This window comes from Danio rerio, chromosome 22, assembly GCF_049306965.1.
Source record: "Danio rerio strain Tuebingen ecotype United States chromosome 22, GRCz12tu, whole genome shotgun sequence".
NCBI lineage: Eukaryota > Metazoa > Chordata > Actinopteri > Cypriniformes > Danionidae > Danio > Danio rerio.
Window position 1 is genome coordinate 1466669 of NC_133197.1, and position 25490 is coordinate 1492158.

The following is a 25490-nucleotide window of genomic DNA, read 5'->3' on the forward strand; positions in this document are numbered from 1 at the left end:
TCTTGCTGTGAGGCAACAGTGCTAACCACTGTGCAACCTTATTACTCTCTGAATTTGTTTGTTTTATTTTTAATCTCAACTATTGACTTGCGGTATATAAATGAAGAGCCATGTTTTCAGCTAAAACCTTCTTTAATGTTTAGCTGCAGAAAAGGGTCTTGTACATCTTGAATGGCCTGAGGATTAGTAAATGAACAGCAGTTTTTATTTTTATTTTGGGGTGAATCTTTAAAAAACAAACAAACAAACATCAGTTTTTATCGAAACCGTAACAAGACCCTACTGAAAAAAAACAGCTTAAACCAGCCTAGGCTGGTTGTCTGGTTTTATCTGGTCAACCAGGCTGGTTTTTAAGGGGTTTTGGCCACTTCCAGATTGGTTTCCAGCCATTTCAAGCCTGGTCTTAGCTGGTCAGGCTGGGAGATGACCAGCTAAAGCCAGCTTGACCAGCCTGGTTTTGGCTGGGTAAAACCCTGCCGGTCGTATGCCACCCAACTTGCTCCGAGCTGGTAATGAACAGGTGACCTTCCGCATGGGAGTCGGTTGCTCTACCAAGGAGGCTAAAGACCATGGCCTCTAGCATCTGTCACTAGAGCACCTTTAGAGATCAGAGGAGTGAGGTTTACCTGCACAGTACTTACTAGCTGGCCTCCTTTACATGGGCTCCCAGCTTGGCCCGGCTGGTCAAGCTGGTTTTAGCTGGTCATCTCCCAGCCTGACCAGCTAAGACCAGGCTGGAAATGGCCAAAACCCCTCTAAAACCAGCCAACCAGCCTAGGCTGGTTTAAGATGTTTTTAATGAAAAATAACAACATTTCAACTGTTGCCAGAGATTTACTTGTATAAATGTTTACATTTTTCCTAATTAAACAATAATTTAATTTTACAGAAGTTACATGCATCATTAATATCTTAATATCTGCATGCTTTATCCGGTATATTTAGTGTAATTACTTCAAGACTCATTTAACTATTAAAATTGTAAACTTTTTCTAGGTGTTTGCAAAGTTCACAGAAATAAATGAGGATAGACCAGCATATTATATTTCCAATCAAATTATTACATCTTTTATATAATATTTACATTACAGATAAATGTCTTACTAATTAATTCCAAAAAACGCTAATTTGCCTGAATGTAAATTTGGGAAACTGATTCCAAACGCTGGCCTTATAGTTTAGAAATAAACAATCTTCATTGTGTATAATTAATTCGATCTCTGGGATACACCAAAGCGTTCTAAGCTCTTTTGGATACACACAAGAAAACGTGGCTTGTTTTTAAAAGTTTTTCGAGGTGGTCTCGCGCTGATGACGTCATCAGGAGTGCGCGTTCCTGGATCTTCCAAAGGCGTCCGAAGCGAGACGAGGTGCGCGTTTTACGCTATTTCGCTTGCTTTTCCGGAGTATAAAGTTACTTTTTGGACAGTTTTAAGCAGCATTGGTTTACTGATAAATCTCCGAACGAGTTTCTTCGACGCAATTATGGTTTGATGTGTAAGTTTCTCCACATTTTGCATACAATGGCTATTGGCTACAAAACAAGAGCGAGCTAATACTGTGTTGTTATTAATGTAACATTGGTTGTTCAAAAAATATGTATTTAGGAAAATTTAGACTATCCGAATGGTGGTTGCTGTTAGATTTTGATATTTTTCTTGTGTCGTTTGAGAAATAATAGTGTTATCCTTTACATTCAGAATAAAGGGAGCAGAGCCCGTGTTCACGAAGCATTTAAGGTTAACGTTAAATGTAAATCCTAACTTGAGGTGAGTTTCATGAATGGAGCCCTTCCTTTACAGTATACAGGGGTGATTTATATGTGTATCGACGATAAGGGGGGATCAGCTGTTTCGGTTAGGTTGTGTGTAATACATCTTTCAGTTATTTGTGTATTTATTTTTAATGACATCCAGTTTATTAATAAAACATATGTAAGGTTTGAGGGATATTTAGTGTATTCTGACCCACAGTATTCTCTGATTAGTATTGAGTTAAAGATGGTTTTATATTCACACATTCGTTCATTTAGCAGTCTCTATATTGTTTATCATGTTACTTTGAATATTCGATTATTAGCATGCAAGCATGACTTCAAAACAACATTAGCACTGTCTAATTCACTGCGAACCAAGTTGTACTTTGATAGTCATTTGCTGCTAATTTGATTTCACTATTTAGATTTTGCAAAGAATACTTCTCTGAAATGATATAGAGGAGAATGTCTGAATATCTGAAAATAAAACCAACTTTACCTCAATCTGATCAGCTATTTCAGATGTTACTACAGATTAAACTACAAACTATGTATCTAATTTTATTTTATTTTCAGGCTAAATATCGATACAAACATCTATTTTATGAGAAAGCAAAGTCTTATGAACACAATGTCTATTGGTGCTCTAGATCCGCAGATTTCAGACTTTTCTCGAATAGAATGATTGGCACAATTATGCATCAACAGTGGTTTGAACCGTTGGTCAAATGTATATTTATCTTATCTATTATTTTAATTAATAACATTATTATTTCAAATACAGATCAGATTGAAATATCTCTCTGTATTAAACAACCCGCCATGCATCTTGTTTTGATGTCCTTAAGTGGGGGATAAAGCGTTAATTGGGGGGTCAAATCCCCCTGTAATTCACACCCTATATATATATATATATATATATATATATATATATATATATATATATATATATATATATATATATATTTAATTTCTGCATATTTTATAACTATTTTTTTTTATATAAAATGCTTAGTAATATAAAAAGCAAACTCAACAACCATATTATTTTTAACTTTTGCAGATCTGTTTGTCCTCAATCAGTTCAGCTGTAAATATTGGAGTATTCTCATCAGTCTACAAGTAAAGATGAGCACGAGGAAGAAGTGAAATCTGCAAGTTTTTTGCACAGAGAGATGATGAGTGATCCAGAACCCTGCAGAATTAAAGAGGAAGAATCCAGTGGAATTAAAGATGAAGAGTCTGAGGAACAAATAGGTTGGTGTATATTCCTGATTCTTCAGTAATGCTAAAAGCTTTCCCCCTACAGTTAGACCAGTAATCATAACTCATGAACTCCGGCTGCACAATATACTGTTTCAGCATCACTATCGCAATGTGCTCACATGAAATATTATATAATGCTGAGTCGGGATTATAGTTGATCAGCAACCACAGTTGAAAATGCAGGTGATTTGTGGAGTGATATAACAATACGAATAATAATATAATAATAGTTTATAAATTCATCCACTTGTTAAGTGTGACGTCACGTGAAGCGGCTTCCGTGTCCAAGTGCTCTATCGAACTGTATGGGGAGACTCAACAAATGGTAATAATAAACATTTACAAAGCACTGTAATACTTTTTTGTCAAAATTTCTTGTCTAACTGTCTATATTATATATATATTTTTTGGAATATTTTATTTAATTTGTACAAAGTGCAAAACAAGGTTATAATAATTTTGGATTTTTCATTAGTTTTAGTTTCTATTTCGTTTTGACTTTTTATTATCAAATTCAGTTAGTTTTAATTAGTTTTAGAGGCAGATTTCTCAGTTTTTATTAGTTTCTATATTTGAAAAATGTCTTAGTTTTAGTTTAGTTTTTATTAGTTTCAGTATTAGTTTCAGTTTTTTTTTCTAAATAAGGATATTTGTTAGGTGGAAGATTTAAAATCAACAGGATAAATATTGTATATTAAAAACTCAGCCACACATTTTTTGAAACATGTATTCAGAGAACACATACACTATCATCTACCACAACCATCTACCCATCCTCAAGTTAGACACACAGTAGTGATAGACAGGGCCAGATTAACCTATGGGCATTATGGGCACAGGCCCAGGGGCCCGTCCACACTTAGATTTTGCCTACTTTTCATCACCAGAAAGACAAGTGGGAATCATTGATAAGTGTTTATGGAGGACTCAGACTCCTAGAAAGGGATTGAAGAGGTGTTATATCCAAATCATGTGCATTATAAATTTGTATAAGTTATGCCTTAAAAATACCCTTAAATATAAATATTAGTACTGCTTCAGTGAACTTGAACAAGTAGGCTATATTAAAATCCATTAATTTTTCATCAGATCCTCTCATTTAAGCCCTCGGTTTACCCGCGCTGCAGTTGTTCCAGTTCAGTTCAGTCGCACTGCTGTTTGTGTGTTTTGTTGATTCAGTTCGATTTGGTGAACTAGTTCAACCGGTTCACTTAGAAGATACGGTTAAAAAGATTCGTTCGCGATCGCGAGACAGAAATAAAACCCATTATTGGGCACAAACGTGTTAAAGTATTACTTTTAAGTATCTTTATTTAATGCTGTCGCCGTGCTGCTGTCATGTCCACTGGTTGTTTTTGTCGCGGGAGCAACAGCGAGGATGACTGGAGGAGAGCCGGCTCGATCTGGCCAATGGCAGCAGGAGACATTGAGGTGCAAAAGGATCAAACACAAGCACCTGCAGCACGGATTATATTTACTTCTAAAAGCCTTACAGTAAGATTATGTATTAAATATATTAACAGATGCGAAAACGAAGGAGGTTTTTGCCATCATTTTAGTTAGTTTCAGTTAGTTTTGTCTGTACACAATACAGTTTCAGTTAGTTCTAGTTTTTGAAAAAAACTCTCGTTTTTATTTTTATTTCAGTTAACGACAATGATTTTACATTTTAGTTTTCGTTTTTTCGGTAGTTTTCGTTAACTATAATAACCTTGGTGCAAAAAGGGGGACCACACTGTGGCTCCACAGCAAGAAGGAAATTTTTTATTGCTTAAGGAAATTTTTTATTGCTTAAACTTTTCCCCTTGATCATCACTTATTTTCCACTTGTTTGCCCTATTGCCCTTTGGTTTCTTGTCAACTGGTTCTGGCAGTTCTCCATTGCATGGTGCAGTTCACTTTGTGGTGGTTTTTAACTGTAGTACAGTACCTTCTGTCTTTTTTTTTCTGAACCGTCTCAGGTGAGGTTTCAAGTGAGCTGTTCTAATTAGGGTTGAGCTGATAGATGATGACATCGTCCATCGCCAGTGGCCGAAAAACTTCACCCATCCATCGCCCCGCACCACATTTATACTGATATATAACTTATCATTTGCATGTCATCTTAATCGCAATAACGATCTTATCTCGAGCTTTGTTAAATGTCACATATAGCTGCCGCTTGCACGGCTGACAGCATGGTGAGGATTAAATGAAGGATTATACAGCACCTCTCACGCTTAACATGTGTAGATTCAGTGGCAAATGCTGTTACCTGTAAAACCCGTCCCACAGACTTTACACTGAATGGCTTTAGTCGTTTTCATAGCGGACTTGAAGCCTCTGGAAGTCTTTTATCCACTCTTGGAAAAGTGTAAATGGTGGATTAACATTCAGCACATGATCACTAATAAGATGTGCCATTATTAGTAACTGTAGGTAAATCTGTCAGTGTTATTTTCATTCTCTCATCTTTAGCGCTTCACGTTATCGCGGTTGTAGCTCCTGTCATCTGAAGGCAGAAGGCATCGACTGAGTGATTGACAGCTGATATTAACCAATCATTCGCGTTCAGTTCTAGAGCAGTGAGCCAATAAGTAGAGCACAAAGGCGGGGCTATTTTTTACTTCAGCAAATTCACGTAACAACTGTTTATCTGTTACTAAGTGCTGCGTTTGCCGTTTTTAGGTACAAAGATGCTCTCTGCATAAATGTCTCCTATATCTGCGCACGCAGTGAGGATTTTGCACTGAAGACAGTGAAAATGTATGTACTGGCACAAATGCTTCCAAAAATATTTTTAAGTCGCATAGATAAAAATGTTGGGCGCATATGCTAGGGCTTGACCGTTTTGGTCGCATCTTTACTTGTTATTATTTTCTCATAATAATAATAAAATAAGGAAGTTATCATCAATTACAATAAAAATTACAGTGAACTCATCTCCTTCAGCTGAAAAAAAAAAGTGATTGATAGGTGGTCATTTGTGTGTAACTTTTATGGTTTGGTTATGAGTAAAGCAAAGACCATGTGGGTCAGGTAGTGAAAACAGTAGGCTACAATTAATTGTTTCATTATGAATTAATTAATATATAACAATGACCCCCGCCTACGACGACGATGCCATCCTCCATCGCAATGTTTCACATTAGACATCGTACAATGCCAAATTGGTCATCGCCCAACCCTAGTACTACCATTACAAAAATATGACGTGAACTGATTCTGATTGGTCAGAGGGTACTGTCACTACATGACGATTGTTACACAAAACGGCAGTTTTAAGCATGACTTCCACACAACTTAACATAACTGAATCTTGATCAGTAGACAAGGTTCAGACCTTCCTCGCATTTTGTCATGTCTGTTTGAGTATTTATTAGCTGCCCAGGTGAGATGGAGAGGCTTGAGGTAATGAACTGTTGTACACGCATCTTTATAACTGGTGTGTACAAGCCCAAACATACACGTATATGTGAAATGGAAGCACATTGCACGCATGCATCCATGTGAGGAAATAGATGAGTTGTTGAATTCCAAAGCAGTTTACATTTAGTCAATTAGCAGATGCTCGTTTCCAATCCGACGTACAATTGAATACAATAAAAGCAGTGCAGGTCACCAGAGGGCAGTGATATTTAAACTCTGCAGGACACTGGCCTTTGGGTCCAAAGTTGTCCATGAAGAGCAGGCATGAGCAACTTCGGGCCTGAAAGGCTGTTGTATCCCGCCGAGTTTTGCTTCAACATTAATCAAACCCACCTGAACAAGCTTATCGGTGTCTTTAGGATGACTAGAAAGTTACAGGCAGGTGTCTTTGATTACGGTTGCAGCCTAACTCTGTAGGACACTGGGCCTTCAGGACCGAAGTTGCCTATTCTTGATGTAGAGATGAGCAAGTTATTCCACCAGGATGAGATGTTAAAGGTGAAAGTCCTCGCAATCAGTTTTGTGTCTGTATGGGATGGGACCACAAGGGAATGTCAGCAGCAGACCCCAAAGCCCTGCTAGGCACCTAGGGCATACTCACACTATGCTATCTGAACTGTGCCCAGGCCCGTTTCCCAGATCATTTGAGAAGTGTGAGTGCTCTGAATCGGGCTCAGGTGCGGTTCATCTGGCCCGCCCTGCCCTGGTTGGAAGAGGTGTGCCAGAGCGTGGTTCACTTGGGCTTTGGCGCGGTACGCATGTAGTGTGAGTGCAAAGCGTGCCTGAGCCCAAAACTGAAGACGAGATGTGACTTTAAGGGACTGTTTGATATGGATTTATTAATCATTCTTACTATTTAATGAACGCAAACTGTCATAGATTGTTAAAGACGCAAAACCCCTCACTGCATGACAGCTGTACCTTTAGCAAAACTTCTAATTCAGGGATGTCCAGACTCGGTCCTAAAGTGCCAGTGTCCTGCAAAGTTTACTTTCAACCCCAAACAGACACACCTAGGATAGCTAATCAAGCTCTTACGAGGCTTTCTAGAAACATCCTTGGATGTGTGTTGAAGCAAGTTGGAGCTAAAATCTGCAGAACACCGGCAATCCAGGACTAAGTTTTGAAACCCCTGTCCTAATTCCTGCCGCATGAGGACTTTATGGTGAGCGTCAAGAGTGGCAAACGACTAAAACTATATAACTAAAGCAATCTCCACTGTGTTGAGCGAGCAAGCTTCTTACTAAACCGCTCAACGATGACGTAAGCATGCTCAGGCCCGAATGCGATGTGAGTGCGAGTAGTCGGGGGAGACGGGAGGGGGGACAAGTGTGCTTCGGCACGGATCAAGGCAACTGTACCTAGTGTGAGTATGCTCTTAATCCTGTACTAGAGGTAAACTTCAAGTAAAGAGGTGCAGAGCTAGTGGCTGTTTTGCAGGCAAATGACAGTGGCTTGGATTTGAAGGGGGCAGTGTAGTTTGAATAAAGGTGTGACATGCACTCTTTTTGCTTCGTTAAAGGCCGCTTGCGCTCATGCATTCTGGATCAGCTGCAGAAGCTTGATGGTGTTTGGGAGGCCTGCCAAGAGTGCAATACAGTAGTCTAGCCTTGACAGGACAAGAGCTTGGAGAAGAAATTGAGCAGCATGTTCAGAGTCAACAACGTGGTCAGTAAACTGGTCTTCAAAAATCAGTCCTAGGTTACTGGCAGTGCTGCAAGATGTAATGGTCGAGGTGCCCATCTTTATGATTAAATTATGGATACGTATTGGTGTGGCTGGGATTACCAGTTGTTCAGTTTTGTAAAGGTTGAGTTGAAGATGATGGTTCTTCATCCAGCCAGAAATATGTCAGACATGATGATATTCATGCACAAATTATTAGGTCATCTGGCTGGACTGAGAGGTAATGCTTGATGTCATCAGCATAGCAATTTCCTCTTTGATCTCTTATATCAAATTTAATTTTGATTTCAGACATTATGATGGAGAATGGGGAGAAACCTCGTCATGTCAGAAAATGTCTGCCCTGCACTGAATGTGGAAAGAGTTTAACATCCAAACGGAATCTAATGCTTCATATGAGCATCCACACTGGAGAGAATCCATTCGCATGTGATCAGTGCGGGAAGAGTTTCAGGCGGTCGTCATCTTTTAATCAACACATGCTGATTCACTCTGGAGAAAAGCCGTTCACTTGTACTCAGTGTGGGAAGAGTTTCAGACTCTCGTCATTCCTTAATCAACACACGAGGATCCACACTGGAGAGAAACCGTTCACGTGCGCTCAGTGTGGGAAGAGTTTCAGGCAAAAAGCAACCCTTTGGGCTCACATGAACATCCACACTGAAGAGAAACGACACAAGTGTGATCAATGCGGCAAGACATTTGTAAGGGCTTCAGAACTGAACGAGCATCTTAGAGTTCATACAAAGGAGAAGCCTTATCTATGTTCTTTGTGTGGAAAGAGTTTTGCACATCAAAACAATTTAAAAACACATGAGAAGGTGCACACTGGTGTGAGAGAGTTTGTGTGCTTTGAGTGTGAAAAGACTTTTACCACAGCTGAACATTTGAAACTCCACCAGAGGATTCACACTGGAGAGAAACCTTACAAGTGTTCACACTGCAACAAGGGGTTCAGCCGGTTAGGAAACCTCAAAACACATGAGAGGGTTCACACTGGAGAGAAACCGTACAAGTGTTCGCTCTGTTACATGAGATTTAGCCAGCCAGATTCCATGAAGGTACATGAGAGGATTCACACTGGAGAGAAACCGTACAAGTGTTCACACTGCGACGTGACATTTACTCAGATAGGAAACCTGAAAACACACGAGAGGATCCACACTGGAGAGAAACCGTACAAGTGTTCACATTGTGACAAGAGGTTCAGTCGGTCGGAATGCCTGAAGATACATCAGCGGATTCACACTGGAGAGAAGCCGTACAAGTGTTCATATTGCAACAAGAGATTTAATATGTTAGGGAACGTGAGAGCACATGAGAGGATTCACACTGGAGAGAAACCCTACAAGTGTTCACAGTGTGACATGAGATTCAATCAGTTAGGAAACCTCAAAGTACACAAGAGAATTCACACTGGAGAGAAACCGTACTAATGACACTGGTGCAGCAAAAGATTTTAATGTGTGGAAATACTTTTCATTTCAGAAAATGTTTGTAAATAGTAGCATGAATAGTTACGCAACTAGGTACTGTGGTTAAAGTAGCTACTGAAAATTACTGTTCACTTTTAGGTAATGTATTGCGTGCATTTATATAGGTCATTTATCATGTATGACCTTACACCAAGAGCGCTTCATAATCATGAGGGGGGTCTCTCCACACCATCACTAGTGAGTGGTGGGTGATGCTCTGGCAGCCGCAGGACAACAGCCCCAGCGCACTCACAACACACTAGCTCTAGAGCATAGGTCTCAAACTCGATTCATGTAGGGCCGCAGCTCTGTACAGTTTTGCTCCAACCCTTATTAAACACATCTGATCCAAATAATTGAGGTGTTCAAGACTACTCGACACTACTAGATCAGCTGTATTTGATTTAAGCATGTATTTAAGCATGGGTTGAGAGTAGGGATTTGCTTGACCAGTTAGGCCATCACCTTTAGTCATAGCTCATGCACAGACAGTATTGAAGTTGTGCCAGTCTGTTTTTCTATCATGTTTCATAATTCCCTTGTTCACGATCGAAAATCCAAGATGCTTGAAATTCTTCCAAATGGGCCAAGAACTCTTCTCCAACAGGGAGAAGACAAGTAACACTTTTCTTGTCGAACAGCATGCCCTTGAACTTGGAGGTGCTAATTTTCACCCTTGCCACCCTTGACACTCAACTGCAACTGTCTCAGTTCATGCTAAAAGTTCATCTGCATATACCAAAGATAATTCAGACCCCTTCAGCCCCACCTGCACCTAGAAATTCTGTCCATAAAAATATTGAACCGAACCAGGGCGACCCTGCCAGAGTCCAACATGCATCAGTAATGAGTTTGCCTTACTGCTGGTCATTGCGAACCAAGCTTCTACTGTCATACAGAAAGCGGACAGCCCTTAACAGACACATAGACACCATGCTCACTGGGTGCCCTGAGAAGAATGCAACTGAGGCACACTGTCAAATATCTTCTCCAGGTCCACTAAGCCCAGGTGAACTCCCACAAACTTTCAAGGTTTTTAGTGAGGATATAGAGCTGGTTATCATATCCAGACTCTTGAGGTAGTCGGGGCAAATCTCAATTCCACACCTGATATTTTGGCACTGCAAAGCTTGTAATGTAACTCTGTGACGACAAGTTGGGTGATGGGCAACTCAGCCCCTTGTCCCTCATATGAACTGAACGCATGTCAGTGAAAATGACAAGATCCTCAAAGTGTTATGTTCACTGTCCAACAACCTCCCCAGTCGAGTTCAACATTTTCCCACCTCCACTATAAACAGTGTTGGTAAAGAATTGCTTCCCTTGCCTCAGGTGCCAGACAATTTGCCAGAATCTCTTTAAGTCTGGCCAGCAATCCTTTTTCATGGACTTCCTGAACTCTTTTTTTTATCCCTTTTTTGGGTTCAATGATGGTCCAGGCTGAACAACTGCCTCAGGAGTTCCACATGCACACCAGGCCTACTAGGACTCCTTTTTCATCTTGACCATATTCCTTATTTCCAGTGTCCCACACAAGGGTTTCCCACAATGAGAGGAATGAATGGCTTAAAATCACAGCTCTTAACAGCCACATTAGACAGCTCTCCTGGAGGTAAGAGTTGAAAGTCTGTGGCAGGGGTACCCAAATTGGATGGCTGATATCTTGCAGAGTTTAGCTCCAACTTTCATTAGACACACCTGACCCATCTAATCAAGCTCTTACAAGGCAAACTAGAAGCTTCCAGGCAGGTGTGTTGAGGCAAGTTGCCGCTAACCTCAGTGGGACATCAGCCCTCCCAGGCTATACTGAGTTTGTGTACAAATGGTGTACGACATAAGTCTCAAACTTGATTCTTGGAGGGCCGAAGCTCTGCAGAAACCTAATCAAACACAGCTGATCCAACTAATCAAGGTGGTCAAGACTACTAGAGACTAAGCAGGTATGAGTTGGAGGTGGTTGTAGCTAAACTATGCAGAGCTGCAGCCCTCCAGGAATTGAGTTTGAGACTATTTGTCTAAGGAGTTTGTGATTTACCTTTAGTCCAGGGATGTCAAACTCAATTCCTGAAGGGCTGCAGCCCTGCACAATTTAGTACCAACCCTGCTCCCACACACTTACCTGTAGGTTTCAAACAAGCCTGAAGGACTCAATTAGTTTGATCAGGTGTGTTTAATTAGGAATTGGAACTAAGCTGCGGCACTCCAGGAATTGAGTTTGACATCCCTGCTTTAGTATATCCTGTCTTCCTTTACCTTTTTTGCATTGGGAGACCCAACCAAGCCCTCTACAACATGGTCTGCAGTTCTGTTCCTAATTTCCTTGTACAGCCCTTTAGTCTTGGCCATGGGGAAGAGTTTTAAATTTGATTGATTGCTTGCTTCTCTGGACAGGTGCTTTTATACAGGTAACAAACTGAGATTAGGAACACTTCTTTTAAGAGAATGCTCAGATTGTTACCTGTATTAAAGACACTTGGTAGGCAGAAATCTTGCCCTAGTGGTCCAGAGATATAGTGTTTTTCGCAAAAATAGTCGTTAAATTTTTCTGATTTTCACACTTACACCTTTTTTACGTTGGCAGAAAACATGCATGACCTGCTAGCTCATTGTGTTTAGTAAATGCTCTGCCAACAAGGAAGTTGTGGGTTCAAAACCAGGATAGGGCAATATTGTTGCAGGCATTGTGCTTTTCCTAGAATTATAAGGGGAGTCTCTAGACCTAACTCTGTAGCGCCACCAGCAGACCAAAATTTCAACATTTAAACTGTTATAACTTTTTAGCCATTTGAGGTACAAAAATAAAACATAGTGTCGGACTATTTCTCACTTGCCTTAGTCCACCCCAATTCAATAATCGGTCAGGAGTCAATTAATCAAAATCAATGAATTTATTTATCGAGCATAAGTGAATAAAGCGAAGATCAGGATCCTGGGCTTTTGAAGAACCGTCAGCCAAGCAGTCTGGATGTCCAAAAGCTCTCGAACTCTCTCGACTCCCTCCTTTTATCCATCAGCAGCGTTCAATCTTTTTGGCCACTCCTCTGATCAGTTACCCCCAATCTGTATTGTTGCCATCAGCTGTTTTCAGGCAGAATCATCTCTCAAAAGTCTGTGGTCAGCACACAGAGATACCTCTGCACACAGAAACAAAAGGGCAGGTGAAAGTATCACTCCTCCTTGACATACTTGACACTACTGACATCTGGGGTGCAGCAAGCAACTGTAGCAAAAAATCATCAAAGCACAGCTGAGCATCATAACTTCCTTATAGAGATATCAGGATAATATCAATTTTATTAAAGCATCATACATCACGCATACACAGAGAGCAGTATACAAATGCTGCATCTACCACATCTGCTTTTCCTCCTAGTCCTGTCTATGAACTCTTGACCCGTGTATGCACCCATCTAGGGGAAGCCCCTCTGCAGCTCTGTCTCCAGCCAGCACCCACACACAGCTCTTGTGGTTTTAGCAGTTAGTTAGAAACGCATTATAACAGGAGTTAAGTAGAAGTACGCTATATCAGGAGACATCATCATATCTGACAAAAACACATATTGTAAATAATGAATAGTGGGGCAAATGGGAGTATATTCCTCCAATAACAAAATATATCAAAAGAAAAGAGTGATTAGTAAGACAATAAAGCAATATTTTCCTTTTCTGCTCCAGTTCTCTTTTCTGTGTAGAAAAGTCACACGTCACAGCTGCAACCCAGACAGGGACTTTCTGCAAGACTTGTCTGTTACAGATTTAGTTATTTGACATTATAGGGGTGGAAAGTTCCTGTCTCATTTTAAGGTCAAACAGAATGTCTCAGCATACCACTGCGTAGGCTCATTAGATTATCATGGTTCAAGCAAACACATATACATATGCAAAATAAGCATGACCACATGTATATAATTCAAAAGAAGCATTAGACTGTAATTTTATTCCTTCAATAGTACAAAACATTTCACTGTCCACGCTGATTCAAACCAATACCATACATTAAAACTCCGCCCATTACAGCAGTGACAGTACAGTACAGGAATACATTTTAACGCTACTTGTCCTTTTTCCCAAATTTGCCCCAGATAATCTATATGAGCCGCCCAGAAATGAGTATAAAAAAGTTAACATTGGCTTTTATTTCCATGAAAATCTACTTAAACTGCTAGAGAACAGTTTTGCTGAACTGATTCTCACACTTGCATCTGTTTTACGCAGCCCAGAAAACATGCCTGACCAACTAGCTCAAAGTGTTTAGCCCAGAGATGGGCAAATTACGTCCCGCGGGCCATATGCGGCCCGCTGAACACTTTCATCTGGCCCGCGAGGGAGTTTTAAAATGCTGCTTCTGAGTAATGGTTTGGTTCAGAATTAGTAATTTAATGATGCAATTACAAGTGAACGCCATGTGATGGGCTGCTTATGCACCCTGCGCGCCTCACGTTTTAACCGCCTGCTGCGCCTCGCATTTTTTGACGTAGCAGAATCCAGACTTTGACACTCTTGCGGAGAAAGGGGACCAGGCTCAGTGTTCACATCAACACACTCATAATAACATGACTTGGAATAACAAAGACTAAGATTCTTCTTCCGTTTTATCTTATAGTTTTATGATGGATATGAGCATATTTATAAAAGTTCAAATGAGACTGTTGTGAATTTGACTCAAATTATATAATAATTGCTGGCTCAATGTGTAATTATTATATCATAGAATATATTTTCCATGCATACAAATCCAACCTGAAGTTTCACACAGAATTTTAAGACATTTTAAGAATCGATTTGATCAAGTAGTTTTTACCAGATGTCGTATTGGACATACGAGAATTACACATGGTATTTTGCTCCATGCAAGGTGAAAACCCTACTCAGTGTTTGTGCTGCAAAACTCCTCTTACTGTAAAACATATTTTACTGGACTGTCCTGCTTTTACTTAAGAGTTGCTTTTAACTCTTTTAAGGACATTTTTGGCAAAGTAACACCCGAAAAGATTTTAGAATTTTTATCATGTATTAACACAAAAAATCTTATTTAATTTGTTTTATTTTGTTTGTTGATTTTTAAATTGTATATTTATTGTTGAAAGATTCCTGCCATGAAGATAGCCTTGGTTGCTGACATGGCACTAAATAAAAAATACATTACATTACATTTTCCATGCATACATCTACTTTAAAAAGGTTTTTTTTTATTATAGATTTGTGGTTTCATCAAGTGTTATGATGATTGATCTGTATATTCTAAAAGCAGTGCACATTATTGTAAATTTGACTGAATATTAATTTTTAAGAATTATTTTTAATGTGTTAAAATGAGTCTTTTTTTCTATCAGACAATATATTTTCTATTCTTCACTGTAAAAACTATTACATTATTATCATTATTTTATTTTATGAGGGATAATTTTATAGTTTTATGATGATTGATAGGTAAATATAAATAGCACTGCAAATTAAGTTGTCTTGTAAATTTGACTCAATCATTACCATTCAAAAAATCAGTTTTGTGTTAATGTGACATGTTTCTGTCCGATATTACATATTCCATGCATACTGCCACTATAAATAAAAGTTATTTTTTTCAAGAATTTGACGTGGCCCTTCACTTGGTTTGCAAAACTTGAAGTGGTCCTCGAGTCGAAGTTTGCCCACCACTGGTTTAGCCAGTCTGCTGCCAACACAGAAGATGAGGGTTCGAAACCAGCATAGGGCAACGTTGAACTTTTAACAGCTAAGGACCAAAGATGACATGAAACAGAAGCTGTTGCAGGCAATGTGATGCATTTGAAGTGCATCAGGCTCTCCAATGAGTTTGAAGCGCATCAAGCTCCACACTGCGTTTGAAGCTAAAAGGGCTCTGCATTTTGTTTAAGGCACATTTTAATTATTACTTTGCATATAATAGTTATGCAAGTTAATAACATTTATTTTTTAATTAAGTTTTAAACTGTATGAATTATGCAATATTTAAAAAAATTTCCTAAAATATCGAAAATAAGCAAAAATATCTGCATTCAATGCTTAGCCCTGTAATTGCTGCCAGCAGCGAAATTCATTGTTATTTGTTTATGCTTGGTGTTTTTAGTTGTCACGTTATCAAATGTACAGTTAATGAACACAACAGTGACCTTTCAAAATGTAAATAGAAAGTAGAATATAAAATGTGTTCAATAATATTAAAAGCAAAATTAGCAACTGATTTTTTTAATCTTTCCAGATCAGCTCCTCCTCCTCAAATAAAGCCCCTCCTCCTTTTGTTCAGCTATTATTACTAGAATTTTCCCATCAGTCTACAAGTGAAGACGAGCATCAGGAAGAAGTGAAATCTGAAAGACAGAGTTTACTGAAGGACAGTGAGAAGATGAGTGATCCAGAACCCTGCAGAATTAAAGAGGAAGAGACTGAAGAACAAATAGGTTGGTTTATTTATGATTCTTTCATAATGCTCAAATTTTACCCCTAAAGTTAGACCAACAGATAAGACAATAAACTCTAAACAGAATAAACCATGTGTCTTGTTTAAATCAAATGGTTAGTTAAATTAGATTCAAGCATTCAACATCTAAAGGCCAAACTATATCTGATCTGAGCATTTATAATTATATCTTTTTCAAATTCTAGTGTCTAAATACACTTTACAAACATGACATTCATTTAAAAAATAAATATATATAGATTTATGCGCATATGTTTCCATATAATTTCATGTCTATGTTCATGGTCACTTTTATGCCCTTTTTATTTCACATTTGTGCAACTCTTTTCTGCTTTGATGCATCAGTAATCCCTCCTGAAGCCAGAGATTCATGATTTTGAGGCCCTTTGGATGGACATGCCCTTACATTCGCGCTCATTTATTTTGAATTCATATGAACTCTTGATGAAAAGGTTATGTTGTGTTCTGCACAATCAGTGCAATAATATGTAAACAAGATGGACGGACAGGCTTGCAAATTTTGTAGTTAAGTGAAGTTTCACAGATTAATTTGAAGAGAAGCACGTGATTGATTGTACCCGGTCTTTCATCTGTAATCATTAATAAGCAAATTGCATCATTTCATTCTCGCTATAAATAGCCCGACTAGCATTACTCCCTCATGTTTGTTTTTTGAAGAATCCCCCCCCCCCGATCCATCCCATCTCCACCTTTCCTCCTTTAACAGGAGCTCTCGAGAACTACCTGATCTCGTACCCTCTCACATGGTCATTGACCAGGCAGTAGCCCTGGGCTTGATTATCTCTGAACTCAGGGTTCTTTAGCGGCAGAGCACATCAAACCTGCTAATATTATAAAGCAATATTTAAGTGTGCTTAACTCTTGCATTGTTATTAAGTTTTAGGAGGAAATATCACAGAAAACAACTAAAAATCATTTGGAAATCCTTGATCATTGATTCACAAGCAACAACACAATGATCTAAATGAATATGAATATTTACCTTATTTAGGCCAGCAGAGACAAAAGACTTTCAATAATGCTAATGTTTCCCCATCAAGGTGGTGGCAGACTGAGGATAGACAAAGAAGAGTCAACGATTTTAAAATGTATTATAATTGAGGAAGCAGTAAATATACAACACACACTCACTTTATTAGGGACACAAAAGCTGCAGCATCTCAATTTATTTATGGCCTGTTCCCACTAAGTGGTACAGTTGGGTTCGGTATGCTTTTATGGCCGTTTCCACTGTCAAAATGTACCCAAAAGTGAACTGTAACCCATCAGAAGGGTACCTGTCACAGGGTACCAAAATGCAGAGCAAGACGTGCAGCTGAACGCTATTGGTTTACAGAGATACGTCACTCGCTCGTGGACAGGCAGGAGAATGAAAACAAAGGAACCGCCATTTTTAAAAACTCTTCCGAGAATTTAATAACGTAATAAAGAAACGTAATAATACATACATATGATAGCGAGCCATGGTCAACCTAAGCTCAAACAAACCTTGTTGACCCACAAAGCTAAGAAGAACAAATTCTGCTTTGTGCTGTTTTTCTTTTACGAGGCCGTCTAATGCTGCGTTCACACCTGACGCGTCAAGCGCGAGTGATTTACATGTTAAGTCAATGCAAACGCGCGAATAGACATCCTGCGGCGCGATACGCGCGAATGGCGTGGCGCGAATGACACAAATTGTGCGAATGGCGCGGGGCGAATTGAGCGTTTTGCGCATTTGACGCGCTTAGCGAGCGTTTCGCGCGAATCTCTCGAATTCGAAAATCTGAACTTCAGCGTACATTCGCGCCGCGTTAACCAATCAGAAGCTTGCTCTTGTGGGGGCGTGATTGTGACGTAGAACCTGTTGTCGGTGTTCCGAGGGAAATCCTCCAGCCTTCACCGACAACAGTTTATCAAACTCGGCTTGGCTCAGTCAGAAGCACCGCTGAATAGAGCGATTTATCCGCTCGTTCCGCGTCTGGTGTGAATACGGCATAAAAGTGCGAGCGGTTTCACTTTCTCCAGATCACTCACCGCCCATCTGTATTTAAATTAATGAACTTCCTGAGCTGATGATAATAACGTGCACATGATTACTTAAGTGCTTCTGACATCCGATCCTTTCAGAAAGGGACAAATACGAGAGTGACGTGCAAAAAAACAAAGGAGCAAATGATTCTTACAGCTACCTAAACCATGAATGCACTGCTATGTTTAACTATTATCATCATCTTTTGGACTATTATGACTCTGAATGATGGAATTACTTTCCAACAGCAGGTTACATGTGCTACCCTTTTGGCTGTGGAAACGCAAGCCTTATTAAGGTGACTCGTACTGACCTGTACCGTACTGTACCAAACAACGGGCCATTTGGCATGTAGACATGGTCAAGAGGATCTCCTGCAGTTCAGAGTGAGCATCAGAATGGGGAAGAAAGGGGATTTAAGTGACCTTGAACGTGGCATGGTTGTTGCTGCCAGACGGGCTGCTCTGAGTATTTCAGAAACTGCTGATCTACTGGGATTTTCACGCATAACCATCTCTAGGCTTTTACAGAGAATGGCCTGACAAAGAGGAAATATCCAGTGAGCGGCAGTTCTGTGGGCGCAAATGCCTTGATGATGAGGCCAGAGGTCAGAGGAGAATGGCCAGACTGGTTCCAGCTGATAGAAAGGCAACAGTAACTCAAATAAGCACTCGTTACAACCGAGCTCTGCAGAAGAGCATCTCTGAACACACAACATGTCCAACCTTGAGGCGTGGTCGCATAGCCCTTGCTGTGGCCGTTGTGCTGATGTGCACCTCAAAAAAAAAGTAACTACACTTCACAATGTTTTGCGCAAGCCCTGTGATTGGTCGGCTTGGTATCGCTGACAAGCTTGGGCGGGAATGAGAGCCGCGTGAGCCCGATGGAGCAGGTGTTTACAAGTGTCGAGTCCCATGAAGGAGCTCCAGATGGTGACTTTGGTTTTGTGTTTACCTCATGATTAAAGCTGTTGCATGTCTGCCGGTTCCCGCCTCTGAATGAGTGAATTTGAGCCACTTCTACATTTACGGTAGCGTTCAGAAAGAACAAAACACCAGCGAAGAAACTCGTCACAAAGGAATATAAAAACCTACTGCCAGTTAGAGTTTCAAAAGTGTTATCGCAGATCAACAGAAACAGCAGGCAGAAGTATAAATGTACAACAATGCGCAAAGCAGGCGCCGTGGGTCACTCGACGCAGATGTATAAATCAGCCTTAAAGGGTCACGAAACACCAAAACACATGTGTTGAGCTGTTGACAGTGGTATGTGTGTCCCACACTGCTAAAAACACTATTAGGACACCTATATTTCACTAAAAAGTGTAAATTGGTTGTTTTTGCATTATTTCAAGCAAATTCGTACTTCTGGTTTGAAACGAATTTTTGAAGCTGCGTCACGGTCATGACATAATAGCGTGTATTCCAGCGTGCAGACTGGGCGTCTGTGCCAGAGTGTGTCTTATTACATCTTACAGTGTGCTGCATTAATGCATGAGTAAGGCTTGGTTCAAACCAATCAGCGCGCTCTATTGTGCAACTTCATTAATATTCATTAGTGTCACAGTGTTTAGACGACAGAGACGCCACGTTGTGTTGGCAAAACAAGCGTGAAGTGTTGCTTTTATAGTTTGCTGCAGTTCAGTTTTGTTTTCATTTTCTCTCTGTGAGAGCTCAGAGTCACGTGTGGATTAACAGTGTACGCGACGCTCGACAACAATAACTTACGTGTCTAAGGAGGAACATTGTTTACCTGAGAGCTGTTCTCATCTGCAAACGCTGAGATCTGGATTCGCTGCTCGTCTCCTCTTAATAAAGACGCGGCTCTAGTTGCTGGTGATTGTTCTGTCTCTACAGATTTGGTAAGTGAGCGACCAGTGCTCTTTGTTTATTCAGTTTGTTCGTATCAAACTAAGTTAACTATTGCACCGAGTGTAAACATGTTAGCACCACAACCAAACTTTAGCCTCGTGTAGGGTTTTTACCGCAGTTTGTGACCGGAATAACACACGCGGCTTTCTGACGCTACCTGCTGAGTGCATCTAAGTTTCTAGGAAATGTGGAGGTTTTTTTTCTCTCATTCGCCGTGCGGTATCAAACATTGCAGGAAAAATACACGCTTAGAGCAGCTCCTCAAATCAAATATCTTGTTTGTCGTGAGGGACATGAATGAATTCCCTGAATGAAAGAGCCAAACTGCAGTTAAAGTCCAACATTTAATAATTTGGCAAATAATTCGACTACAGATGTCCATGTAGGTTAAACACCATCACTTTCTCCTGTGTGTGTGAATTTTGACTCTGAAACTCGCGTGTGCCCAAATAGACACTCCCACACCATCCCACTTTTCTTCCTCTGACACTTCCCCCTAAACAGAGCTGGACACGCCCACTTTTCTGACTTTTTCCAAAGTAGAGGTGTGAAAACACCCTGCTGAAACGAGGGGGTTTCATGGCCCTTTAAGGGTCTGCAAATGTGTCCAGACTAAGTCTGGGTGATTAATTGAAATTAAATTGCAAATGTAATTGAGCAAAGATGTCTTCCAGCTTTGCACATTTCTTTCTGATTTCTAACAATATATGACGTTTATTTTTGATTTCAGACCTGATGGTGGAGAATCCGGAGAAACCCCATGTCAGGAATGGTTTCACCTGCACTTGCTGTGGAAAGAGTTTGGCATGCAAAAAGAGTCTCCATTATCACATGATGATCCACACTGGGGAGAAACCGTACACGTGTCCTCTATGCTTGAAGAGTTTCAGATATCCCTCATCCTTCCATCAACACGTGCGGATCCACACTGGAGAGAAGCCACACAAGTGTGACCAATGCGACAAAACCTTTATGAAGGCTTCAAAGCTGAAGATCCATTTTAGAGTTCATACAAAGGAGAAGCCGTATCCGTGTTCTGAGTGTGGGAAGAGTTTTTCAGTTCGGTCGAGTTTGATAAATCATCAGAAGATCCACACTGGAGTGAAAGAGCACGTGTGCTTTGAGTGCGACAAGGCTTTTATCACAGGCCCAAAACTGAATCGCCACCAGAGGATTCACACTGGAGAGAAACCGTTCAAGTGTTCACACTGCGACAGGAGATTCAGCCGGTCAGAACGTCAAAAAATACACGAGAGGATCCACACTGGAGAGAAACCGTACAAGTGTTCACACTGCGACAAGAGCTTCAGTCGCTCGGAATATCTAAAATCACATGAGAGGATTCACACTGGAAAGAAAGTCTACTGACGACACCGGTGCAGCAAAACATTTTAATTTTCACATCAGAATCGTAAATCGGTATGGCATAAGTACTTGCAGTATTTAAGGTACTTAAGCTAGGGGTCTCAAACTCATGGCAGAGGGGCATTTCAGTGACTGAAAATTCATAGGAGGTGTGCTGATTCGCCTTTATTTAATCACCCTAATTAAACAAAGTTAAAATCAGGATCCTCCCTTCGCTATATTTCTTAGTTAGAGTTTAGTTAAAGGATCGTCTTTAAAGAACGTATTTTGCAAAAGAATAAATTAGATCATACTTTACCACACAGGGTAACTTGATGGGTTCTGGAAATGAATTCAATGTCCACTCCAGTGAAGAAAAGTAAAAAAATACACTTTTATTAATAAAACAAAATCCAGTGAAAAAGTAAAATAAACAAAAGACAAATAACAGAAACAAAAATCCTTACTTTATTCTCCATTGAGAACAAAGGGCCTACGACTCTCAGTATACAGAAAGCGCAAAGCTAAAGAGTACAAGTCAGCTTTTATACTCAATGTCTCATATAATAGTGTTCATAAATCATGCAAAAACTACTTAACTCATACATTCAAGGAGCATGCTAAATCACTTGAACAATAGGAAGACAGATATATGAGTACATAGAAATCAATACATGGGCCTTTTTAATATCAGCCTCACTTCCCTCAGTTATGCCCCAGATTTAGGTGTTCGAGCTCGGTAGAAGTACGAGGAGGGAGTTCACCTAAAGTACAAGGGAGGGGGTCACTTGAAGTTCCAAAGGGTTCACAGAGAGTTCGTCCAGCTGGTTTGTTGGCTCGGCGCGCCCTCTGCCGGAGACGCCTGTTCTTTCTCTTACGTTTCACTTCATCACTAAGAGTTGTGCTTTTACGCATAGGAATATCAGAATACATCAGTGATTTTTTTGTGTCTCACATGATTAATGTCATCTGACCCATCAAACATCACAGAGGGCCCTTTTAACATTCAAGCACAAGAAAGAAGTGGAAACTTGACATAATTGATGCACCTTAGGACAATTTCAAGCATTACTTGTCACCAGTGATAATGCAAATCAGCACGTTTATCGTGTCACACATCAGCTGCTGAATTATATCTGTGGTTGTCCGAGCGTTAGATGGTGTTGGAATATTTGGCCAATTCCTTGTGTGTTCAAAGGTCTGGAGAGGGTTTTCTTTAATGCCAAAAATATTAGTAGTTTATCAGATACAACTGAATAATTTGATGACAGAGCTCTGGGTTACGTTACCCCAATGCAATACAAGAATTACATTCAAAAGGTTCGCAACTCACATACATTCCCTGACTCCAGCATATATACACAACTGATATTAACAGGTGGAGTTTTGGTGTAACGTCACTTATCAGTCATTCTGCAGTCCTTTTGCTCTTGTACTCCCAGACATACTTCCTCTTTCTGCAACCCCTCTCTGCATACCAGAACTGAACAATTACGTGCATCTTTACTATATTTTACATCTTCTACAAAGCATCATGACAACTTGTGACATGTCTAGACTTTGTATTAAACAAAGGCCCCCACACTTATTCTGCTTTTTCCACTTGTCAGCATGTTCCTTAAAGTATGCAGCACAGTAAAAAAGAGGACGTGTGTCTGGTCAAGATGTGTTATAATACAATAGAAAAGATTGATTAATCTGCTGTTAGTCTAAACATTTTTCTAATAAATAAAAACACAAAAGTAATAAAAATAAATTCCTTTTTTCCCCAACAATACACACTCAGTCATTCTTCCACAGAGTAAATGCAGTCAAAACTCCAGCTTTTAGTTTCTTCTTGTACATATTAAAGGGGGAGTTTAAATAGCCCTGAATATACTACAAATAATAGGTATTGTAATTATTATTCTGTCCCAACTAATTGTATTGTCCCAACAGCGTAAAAACAGCAGTCTGGGAAACTTTAGTGACTTTACTGGCAGTCCGTCTTCTCAATATCTTTCAACAAAGAATGGAAAAGTATGTAAATATTCTCATTTACTTTAACAAGTTCAATTCAACCTGCTGTTAAATGTACATAGCTTTCATAGAAATCTCTGTAGGCATCTATTAAATGAGTCCATTTGAATCGAATATTAGCAAAGTGATCATATTTGTTACAGCACCAGCATAATGTGTAAGCCATGAGGAAGTGTTTGATAAAATACAAGTCGTGTAAAACTGATCAAACAACTGCTTAAGACTTAAAAAAGTAGAACTTTAGTAAAAAAAGGACACATATATTTCAACATTTAAATCTGCCATGGAAATAAAACGCATGTGAGTTGCTCTCGAGCACACACTGAGAAAATGAAAGTGAAACTAATCTGAGTGCAGGACTTTAAATGTTGACTAGGGGGCTGGTCAAAACCACAAGTGGCTAGATGCCACTGAACAACAATGATTCATTCATTCATTCATTCATTTTCTGCCGCTTTTCCGGGGCTGGGTCACAGGGGCAGTAGTCTTAGGAGAGAACCCTAGACTTCCCTCTCCTCAGACACTTCCTCCAGCTCCTCCGGGGGGATCCTGAGGTGTTTCCTGGCCAGCCGGGAGACATAGTCCATCCAGCATGTCCTGGGTCTTCCCCGAGGCCTCCTCGTGGTGGGACGTGCCTGAAACACCTCCCCAGGTAGGCGTCAAGGAGGCATCCAAAACAGATGCCCGAGCCACCTCAGCTGACTTCTCTCCATGTGGAGGAGCAGCAGCTCTACTCCGAGCTCCTCCCGGGTGTCAGAGCTCCTCACCCTATCCATAAGAGTGCGCCCTGCCACCCTGCAAATGAAAGTCATTTCGGCCGCTTATATCCGAGATCTTGTCCTTTCGGTCATGATCTAAAGCTCATGCCCATACAATCCGGTCAATCTACGTTCCTACTCTCACCTATGGTCAACAGCAATGATAGTGGTTCAGATATGCATGTTTTGGTGGGGCGAATCTTATGTTTTTGACATCGGTTGCGGGCTGGAGGGAGGAGGAGAGTGGACAGTTTGAGACCCCTGACTTAAAGACTGCAAATACAAACAACAGTTCTGTATAAATTAACTCAAGAGTAGCAGAATATTTGTATGTCTAAGAAATACATTTTGCAAATAAATCTCTTTTTTTGACTGAAGAATGTTGACTATTTCTTCCACTGAGAGGTACAGGGGTGTGTTTCTAAAAACCCTCGTTAGCCAACCAAAGGCTGATTTCTATTTTAGCCTGGGTCTGCAGTACGAGCCTCCACTGACTGTGCACCCACAGCTTAGAACTGTGAAGGCTTTGACACGGTCGCTGTTGTACAGTTAATTGTACCAACAGGGGGCGACTCAGAGTGACTGTCATTATGAATCCATAGTAAGGAAGAAGTCAGCGAGTGGGGCTGCTAAATTAATTTAACTTTAAAATGATTAAGTTGTGGGTGGCGCAGTGGGTAGCATGATCACCTCACAGCAAGATGGTCGCTAGTTTGAGTCCCGGCCAGTTCAGTTGCAATTTATGTGTGGAGTTTGCATGTTCTCCTCATGTTCGCGTGGATTTCCTCCGGGTGCTCCGTTTTCCTCCACAGTCCAAAGACAAACAGTACCAGTGAATTGAATAAGCTATATTTGTCCAATGTCCGTATGAGTGTGAATGAGTGTGTATGGGTGTTTCCCAGTGATGGGTTGCAGCTGGAAATTCATCCGCTGTGTAAAACATGCTGGATAAGTTGGCGGTTTGACTAAGCCGAAAAGAAAATGAATGAATGACTGAATAAGTTGAGAAAAGGTTTCTTTTAGTACAGTTGCCCTATGTTAACAGTGTCCAAAAGCACCTTTGACTTTTCTGGGCTCAGAAGCATCTGGGATAGACTGTCACACAGTGGAAACATGTATTGTGGTCAAATGAGTCAGTATTTCTGGTATTTTGGGGGGAGATGGATGCTGTGTGCTGCGGACCAAAGAAGATAAAGGATCACCCAGACTGTTACCTGCAACAAGTCCAAAATCCAGAGTCTGTCATGGTCTGGGGTTGTGTCCGTGCACTTGCCAAAGGTAACCTGCACTTCTGTGATGCACCATCAATGCTGAAAAGTCCAGAGAGATTTTGGTGCACAATATGCCGTCTTCTTCTCCAGGGATGCCCATGCATATTCTAACAAGACAATGCAGAACCACATTCTGCACACATTACACAGTTCTGGCTGCACAGGATG

At 40.3% G+C, this 25490-nt stretch overlaps 1 protein-coding gene across 10 annotated transcripts; it reads left to right on the forward strand.

Annotated features, from left to right (window-relative positions):
• The first annotated feature begins 1310 nt into the window (after positions 1-1310).
• On the forward strand, positions 1311-24428 carry znf45l (zinc finger 45 like). 10 transcript variants are annotated; one of them, XM_073936481.1, is made up of 5 exons: positions 1323-1497; positions 1701-1769; positions 2820-3013; positions 7953-8098; positions 8408-13259. In XM_073936481.1, the coding sequence occupies exon 5, from the start codon at positions 8413-8415 to the stop codon at positions 9550-9552; it is 1140 nt and encodes a 379-aa protein (XP_073792582.1). In that variant the 5' UTR covers positions 1323-1497; positions 1701-1769; positions 2820-3013; positions 7953-8098; positions 8408-8412; the 3' UTR covers positions 9553-13259.
• The last annotated feature ends 1062 nt before the right edge of the window (positions 24429-25490 follow it).

Excerpts from the sequence above, each read along its gene's own strand:
- znf45l (XM_073936486.1), top strand. The coding sequence starts at position 2,932 with ATGATGAGTGATCCAGAACCCTGCAGAATTAAAGAGGAAGAATCCAGT. Across the intron at positions 3,014-8,407 it reads AGAGTCTGAGGAACAAATAG|ACATTATGATGGAGAATGGG; the intron begins GTTGGTGTATAT and ends TTTTGATTTCAG. Across the intron at positions 9,552-20,709 it reads ACTGGAGAGAAACCGTACTA|CTGCACTTGCTGTGGAAAGA; the intron begins ATGACACTGGTG and ends GAATGGTTTCAC.